Source organism: Salvelinus sp. IW2-2015, linkage group LG18 (genome assembly GCF_002910315.2).
Source record: "Salvelinus sp. IW2-2015 linkage group LG18, ASM291031v2, whole genome shotgun sequence".
NCBI lineage: Eukaryota > Metazoa > Chordata > Actinopteri > Salmoniformes > Salmonidae > Salvelinus > Salvelinus sp. IW2-2015.
In genome coordinates, this window is record NC_036858.1 from 51,660,586 (window position 1) to 51,669,165 (window position 8,580).

Below are 8,580 nucleotides of genomic sequence, written 5' to 3' on the forward strand. Positions count from 1 at the left end.
CTGAATTATTCTGAATGATCCGTATTCTGAATGATCCACCCAACTGATCAAAGGAATGTGATAAATCAGGCGAGATTGGGGCGCTGGTAGTTAAGTATTCTTTCATAACATTTACAATCCTTCATMATTTTCAGTCCAAATTCAGTGGTTGCTTTTGATGCCACTGAAATGTGGTAGTAGTCACATTGTAGGTATCAAACTACAAAACATTATAATACAGCTATAAAATACGTGTTCCCTATGAAGGTCATGGGACCATGTGCCCGCCTACCTTTATTTCATTGGTCGAGAAATATTCAGGAAGTAGGTCTACTGCAGCGGGATCCCATTGGATTGGTGTGAAACACAGAGTGAGAAAACAACCAATCGCATCACTCATATCCTCTAGCTTCAAAAGTAGCTAGCTGGGTCAAACCATTCTGTTGCTTCTTTTCAACTTGAACAGCGGCGTTTCCTCCTTATATACGGAGCTTGTTCAAATTAAAATACGTCTAACACTATGGCCGCCTACAAGCTGGTGTTGATCCGCCACGGAGAGAGCAACTGGAACCAGGAGAACCGATTTTGTGGCTGGTTCGACGCCGACCTGAGCGAGACTGGAGAACGGGAGGCTAAGAGAGGAGGACAGGCCCTGAAAGGTGGATTCTGGTTCTATTTTATTTGACCAGCTAGTTACTTACATTGTTTGGATACTATACCAGACACAACACATCAAATGTGTCCTAACTAATGCAACTGACTGATTGTACATTTCCATTCTCTGTTTGTCGAAAGTCCTGTGGCAGCAGCGACTACAGCAATTTCAAAGGCTGAGTGCCTGCACATTTGGCATGTTTTGCTGCTTGAAGGGATCTCAACTATTATTGATGATTTACAATAAAAAATGTAGATGTGAAACCACTTGTTACCAATACCAGTAACGTTACGTGATTACTCCATCGATTTGACATAGGATGGAGGTGTGTTTTGGTAGTCTCCCCGTTGTCAATCACGCCCTCATTTCCAMTTTGACCGTGCCCCGTTCTAATAAGGAGTTCGATTAAGTGCACCGGGCTATGGCCTATTACGTGAATGGTCAAAAGCGGTGAGGAAGGAGCGTCTTTCTCAAATCGAACAGTAATCTTCGGCTCTCGTTCATGTTGTCAACAAGGCAGCATGATTCACTGGGAAGGCAGATAAGCTTTTGTATCAAATGCAATCACTTCTGTATGTGAAAACACAGAATCCTACTCATTACTCAACGTGCTGGTGGCCAAAACGGGGTTACCTGGTTCACGCCCGGGACGCAGCCGGTTYCAAATTGAATGCAATCAACGCTACCCGGTTTGCTCGGGACATTAATAGAATGCCCTCTTGTGGCCTATTAGTTCAGCCCCCTTTCCCTGTGGACAAATGAGCAACGGAGATCCCGACTCCACCGCTTTTGACGTCACAGCTTTTCCGAAGAATGTGAACCTGCAGTTCTAGACGTGCTGCTTCGTACAAGTAATACAATCAAGCCTTATTGTATTGGTTAGGGAAATATGTGGTGTTTCTGACTAAATAGTCATATTTGGCCCAAAACTAAGAYTTAGTAACYWTTATTTTTTTTCACCTTTATTTCACCAGGTAAGCTAGTTGAGAACAAGTTCTCATTTACAACTGCGACCTGGCCAAGAAAGCAAAGCAGTGCAACACAAACAACAACAGTCACACATGGAATAAACAAGCGTACTGTCAATAACACAATAGAAAAAAAGAAAGTCTATATACAGTGTGCAAATGGCGTGAGGAGGTAAGGCAATAAGTAGGCCATAGAAGCGAAGTAATTACAATTTAGAAAATGAACACTGGAGTGATGGATGAGTAGATGATGATGTTGCTTGCTTGAATTATGTAAAAAGTCTACAGCAGTGTCCAGGTGTTGTACTCTCAATCGAATCCACTCCTGGTCCTGTAGACCTAGCATAAGCTTTTGTCCCAACCCAGAACTTGACCATTGGTTGATTTCCTAGTCTTACTCTGTTGATCCATCTGTCCATCCACCCACCCACAAAWCATCATGAATCAAACCCGATCACAACCTTTCTCTTCCTCAGATGCTGGCTATGAGTTTGACGTATGCTACACCTCAGTTCTGAAGAGGGCCATCCGCACTCTTTGGCTGTGTCTGGACAGCATTGACCAGATGTGGCTTCCCGTCAACCGGACCTGGCGCCTCAACGAACGCCACTACGGTGGCCTGACGGGGTTAAACAAGTCAGAGACTGCTGCCAAGCATGGCGAAGCTCAGGTGAAGATCTGGAGGCGGAGCTTCGATATCCCTCCTCCCACCATGGACCCAGACCATGACTTCTACACTATCATCAGCAAGGTGAGGGACACAGAGACACACATTCACATACACTCACTAGTATGGATAAGAATTTGCCTGATATATGACATCGGACAACAACAGAATATAGATATTTCTTTAGGCCAGCTCACTCACATTGGGAAGAGCCTATAGTGGAAGTCTTGACAGATTTAAATGTTGTTGACGATTGGGTTTCTTCCTGTGCTAGTATGTTTCTGAGGGCTACAGTAAAGCATGTCTCAAAGTATCACCATGTGTTTCCCCCAGTTTATTGATGCACCGGCCCCTTAACAGGAGACATGATCAGAGTATGGGCTGTCTGAGTAGATGCCAAAGCCTCCGTCATGGCAACCCAGTGTTCCGTGAGAGTGGTAGTACCAGAGACTATTATGGATTGTGTGTTCTGCTGAGGAGAGCGCTTTAGGTGCTTTTTGGCAAACAGTGGTTTTGAACACCACTGTTGTACAGCGCCATTATTTGCTTGTTTGTGGCCTCCTGTTAGCTTGCACGATTCTTGCCATTCTCCTTCGACCTCTCAACAGCTCGTTGATTTCACCCACAGGACTGCTGCTGACTTTTGTTTTTGATTGTCGCACCATTCTCGGTATCCCTAGACACTGTTGTGCGTGGAAAAACCCAGGAGGCCGGCCTTTTCTGAGATACTGGAACCGGCACGACTGGCACCGACAATGATACCATGCGCAAGGTCATTCGTTTTGCCCATTCTAACATTAAATCGAACAYTAACTGACTGCTTCAATGCCTTCATATAGCAAGCGATGGCCATGTGACTCACTGTCTATAGGAGCAAACCATTTTTGTGAACTGGGCAATAAACTGGCCACTGAGTGTATATAAAACACATGAAAATCATGTTTGACTGCGCTGGGCCTTKAATAAATATATATATTTGTATTCATGGTCCTCTTGTATATCACAAGGTCTTTTGGTGTTTCAACTCTGAGTTAATGTATTGCAGAGGAGTGTGATATAGAAGGGCAAAGTTCAGCTGAGATCCGAATCGATTGGTGAAAGCATCATTTGCACTGTCGGGTCATGTTTTAAAAATCACCAAGTAGGACTAGCAAAGAGGCATGGGCCTACTGGTCTTTAGGCTAAACATATGGAAATATGCAATGAATTTGTCTTTCAATGTAGAACCAAAAGCACTGGACAGTTGAAGGTGTCTTCCTTCCCCCAAATTGTTACATTTGTTTAATTCTTTATTTTTATTGTACCAGGTAAGTAGTATGAGAACACATTCTCATTTACAGCAATGACCTGGGGAATAATTACAGGGAAGAGGAGGGGGGACGAATGAGCCACTTGGAAGCTGGGGATGATACTACCAGCCACCTAGCAATTTTATAACTAGCTACCAAGAAGCCATTTCAGGCTGTCAATCAACTTAAGAGTAGCTAGCTTGTTTAACTATCTTAGCTGGCATGCCTGCTGGCAAGGTTGTCCAGCTCAGTTGGTAGAGCATGGCACTTGCAATGCGACAAGTGTGGGTTTGATTTCCCACAGGGGACCAGTATGAAACTGTATGCACTCACTACTTACTGTAAGTCGCTCTGGATAAGAGCGTCTGCTAAATTACTAAAATGTAAAGTGTTGGTAGACTTCAGAAAAGCAAGAAATTACTAAATGTACTCTGAACTCTCATTCCTTTCAATCTCTTAACCAGATTTGAACAGAAGCATATTTAGTAAAAAAATACAAATAAAACACCATTCAGTAGAATACAGACAGCTCAAGAGGATATGCAGAAAAATTAACAAATTTAAGCATAATGGTTATGACTCCAACTTCCACCCCCAGCCATCGTCAAGTTATTTGTACCCCCTGAGAGTTGGGCTGCAATTCTGCTATGTTTTACTMATTTGTTTTTTTGACCCATCAGTTCTTTTGCCAATAATTGGGCAAAATATCAGAATTGGGCTGCCTGTGTAAACACAGCCTATAGTGACAACTGCTGATGTAAAAAGGACTTTATAAATGCAATTGATTGACTGAAAGCAATATGGTGGTATGAGGGTTTAGGCCCAGGTTGCTGTTAAGCATTTGTCTGTTTGTTGACATACTAAATATCTCATCTTTTATTTAGGACCGTCGTTATGGCGACCTGTCGGAAGAGCAGCTTCCATCCTGTGAGAGCCTGAAGGACACCATCGCCCGGGCACTGCCCTACTGGAACGACGAGATTGTGCCCCAGATCAAACGGGGCAAGAGGGTTCTCATCGCTGCCCATGGCAATAGCCTCAGGGGCATTGTCAAGCATCTCGAGGGTAAGTAGTAAGAACTGCCGAGAACTGTGATCTCTGGAGAGCCACAGGATGTGCAGGCTTTTGTTACAGCCTTTCACTAATACACCTGTTTTGAAATCATCAACTGTTCATGAACAGAATTAGTCGGATCAGGTGTGCTGGGCTGAAACAAAAGCCTGCACACCGTTTCTCCCCAGGACTGGAATTGGAGTTTATTCTGCTTGGTTTCTAGGAAGCACTGGTCTGTGGTAGTATCGTTTTACTTGCTACACATTCTAATCTGCACATATGAAATGTGAGTGTCCATCTGTGTGCTCCTTATTTTTTTTTTTTGTATACACTTTCTTTGTTGTGATTGTTTCTCCCGGGTGGCGCAGTGGTCTAGGGCACTGCATCGCAGTGCTAGCTGCGCCACCAGAGTCTCTGGGTTCGCGCCCAGGCTCTGTCGCAGCCGGCCGCAACCGGGAGATCCGTGGGGCGACGCACAATTGGCATAGCGTCGTCCGGGTTAGGGAGGGTTTGGCCGGTAGGGAGGGTTTGGCCGGTAGGGATATCCTTGTCTCAGTATGTAAAAATGTAATAAAATGTATGCACTCTACTGTAAGTCGCTCTGGATAAGAGCGTCTGCTAAATGACTAAAAATGTAAAAATGTAAATTGTTTAATTTACATGATTTATGTTGTCGTCACTGATTAACCATAACCCCTATGTGCTGCCCCCTGCAGGTATGTCTGAGGAAGCCATCATGGAGCTGAACCTACCCACAGGCATCCCCATCTTGTATGAGCTGGACAAGAACCTGAAGCCTGTCAAGCCCATGCAGTTCCTGGGGGAYGAGGAAACCGTCAGGAAGGCTATGGAGGCCGTGGCAGCCCAGGGCAAAGCCAAAAAATAGAGGGGGCACTTTGTGCATCATGGAGTAGGACGTTGTGCTTATTTAAAGATCTAGGATCAGATTTTATATTAGCCTCCCATCAATTCCTAACCTTCCGGAGGAAGCATGTAAAACTGACCTTAGATCAGTGTTTCTGGGAAGCTTCATTCTACTCCATGTGGCACAGAGTAGGGGTAAAGGGATATGGGTTGGAGGAGGTTAGTAATACTACAGCTCTCAAAGGAGCTCACACACACACACACACTGTACTTGCAGTCCAAGAAACATAGGCACTAAGAATGTGTGTCCGTATTCAACCCTACTGTGCATAGAAAGTCTAACAAATGTGGATTATAAAGTAACTAATAAATTAGTTTAGATTAATATTGACCAAGCCACTTCTATGGGGACAACTGACTACACTATCAAATCAGTCATCATTCCACTGGCTTATTGTGTCTGTTTCCCTGTTTAACAATGGATCATTGAGATTACGAATGTGATGATGAAGCCTAATTTATATTTAGTTCTGCGTTACCATACTTCCTAGTCTCGCTAGAAAATAGTATATATTTAGATGTTATAGAAGAATATTTGCACTTTTAAAACGTAAACAGTTATTTACACTAAACACGTACGGTTGTACTGGTTCTGTTATTTTCCAATGTGCTCTGTCTGGTCGTACAGTTCTCTGTAGAACCACTGAATCAGTAGTTGGAAGACTGTTTCCATCTCCTGCGAGAGCCATGGCAGAGACTAAAAACATCTTTCTCCTCTGCCTCCTAGCCTTGGATGCTACTTCTGTGTGTCGTTTACATGTCTAGTACTACTGTTTGTGACATGTCTTTCCATCCCATTTCCTGGTGAGTATTGTGGCACATGGCTACTGTTTTGTCAGTGGGATCAAATGTTTGGTACCTGCAATGTCGGTCTGTTTCTGCTTCAGCCAGCATCAGTGGCATTCAGGGCTAAACATTCATATTTCACAGATCGAAATAGATTGCACACGACAGACCAACTCTCCTCTTCTATGTCCAAGCGAGCTGATTCTAAACATTACATTTTTATCTGCAACTTTGAGCATTCCACAACCTATGAATAGGCTTCATGGTGGAACATGCATTTTACTATAAGTTTACTTTTGCTACCCTGTATGCTGCTGGACCCCTCTAAATGGGGAAACTGCAGTGTAGGTACCTGCTTACCTGCTCCTATAGGATAAGCTGCTTATATCCTTCCCCACCCATTCCCAAGGCTTTCTCTTTTGAAATGGTTGGCAATCTTATGACTGAAAATAAGATCATTTGCAATGATGTTATTAGGGTTCATTGCAATGCACTTTTTAGATGTACAGCACTGAAACCTGTGCTGAACCAATAAATGTGTGTGGGAAGAAACATGATTTGGTCAGCTTGTACTTTTTTCCCCCTTTAATAAAAAAAAAAATCGAAATCGAATGATTGTTTTAGTATGAATTTCACTGCAGGGGTTTATTCATTACTCTGATCCTGTTGCAAAACGTTTTGCAACAAAAACAAGAGTTTCTATTRGACAAATTCAGGTGGGTCCCTGCCCGTTTTCGCTCTGTTTGGTTCCTAAACACTCAACGGTTTCCGTTGCAAGAGTTAATGAATACATCCCACGGCCGTGTTCAGCATTTTTTGTAATGTTCAGATAACGATGTTATGTAGAAGAAGAAAAAAGCCTCCGATATGTAGAACAAGGAGTCATGTATAGGCTCTATTTGACAACGTTTGGCTACTGAACATGCACATTTAAGTGATAATGCCAGAGAAGCCGGTGTTTGGAGGATATATTTGGCACGGGTGTTGTCGAGGGCTGGCAAACCATGCCAATATATCTTCCAAACACCGGTTTCGAGGGCATTATCACTTTTATACGGGTTACCAACATATTGAAATAATGATTTACATATTTTCATGAACTTTATTTTGATTAATTTATTCATACACATGAACAAAAATAGTGGTGTAAAAATACTTAAGTAGTTTTAGGGGGTATTTTTTTTAAACTGCACTGTTGGTTAGGGGCTCGTAAGTAAGCATTTCACTAAGGTGCATGTGACTCATAATTTGATTATCTGTACTTTACTATTTATATTTTTGACTACTTTTACTTTGCTACATTCCTTAAGAAAATATTGTACTTTTTACTCAATACATTTTTCTTGACACCCAAAAGTACTCTACATTTTAAATGCTTAGCAAGATAGGAAAATAGTCAAATTCACGCACTTATCAACCGAACATCCCTACTGCCCCTGATCTGGTGGACTCACTAAACACACATGCTTTGTTTGTAAATTGTGTCAGTGTTAGTGTGCCCCTGGCTTTCTGTAAATTAAAAAAACAAAATTGTGCCATTGGTTTGCTTTAATATAAGGAATTTGAAATGATTTATACTTTTACTCAAGCAGAATTTTACTGGGTGACATTTACTCGAGTCATTTTCTATTAAGATATATTTACTTTTACTCAAGTATGACATTGGGTACTTTTTCCACCACTGCAGAAATATATAAACGCAATGTGCTGGTGCCATGTTTCATGAGCTGAATTWAAAAATCCCAGACATTTTCTATACACCCAAAAAGCTTATTTCTCTCATTTTGTGCACAAATTTGTTTACATCCCTGTTAGTGAGCGTTTTACCCTTTGTCAAAATAATCCATCCACGTGATAGGTGTGGCATATCAAGAAGCATCATTATTACACAGGTGCACCTTGTACTGGGGACAATAAAAGGCCACTAAAATGTGCAGGTTTTTCATGCTACAGATTTTTTACATTTTGAGGGAGCTTACAATTGGCATGCTGAATGCAGTTATGTCCACCAGAGCTGTTTCCAGATAATTACATGTTCATTTCTCTACCATAAGCCGCCTCCAATGTCATTTTAGAGAATTAGACAGTACGTCCAACCGGCATCACAACCACAGACCGTGTAACCACGCCAGCCAGAATCTAGAATAGTGATTTCTGGAGAGCCACAGKGTGTGCAGGCTTTTGTTACAGCCTTTCACTAATACACCTGTTTTGAAATCATCAACTGTTCATGAACAGAATTGGTCAGATCAGGTGTGC

The 8,580-nt window shown here is 42.3% G+C and overlaps 1 protein-coding gene across 1 annotated transcript; it reads left to right on the top strand.

Annotated features, from left to right (window-relative positions):
• The first annotated feature begins 363 nt into the window (after nt 1-363).
• On the top strand, nt 364-6,878 carry LOC111977859 (phosphoglycerate mutase 1). Its single transcript, XM_024007607.2, has 4 exons — nt 364-638; nt 2,079-2,353; nt 4,443-4,623; nt 5,328-6,878. Exons 1-4 carry the CDS (start codon nt 500-502, stop codon nt 5,495-5,497), a joined length of 765 nt encoding a protein of 254 aa, XP_023863375.1. The 5' UTR covers nt 364-499; the 3' UTR covers nt 5,498-6,878.
• Nucleotides 6,879-8,580: the final 1,702 nt, after the last annotated feature.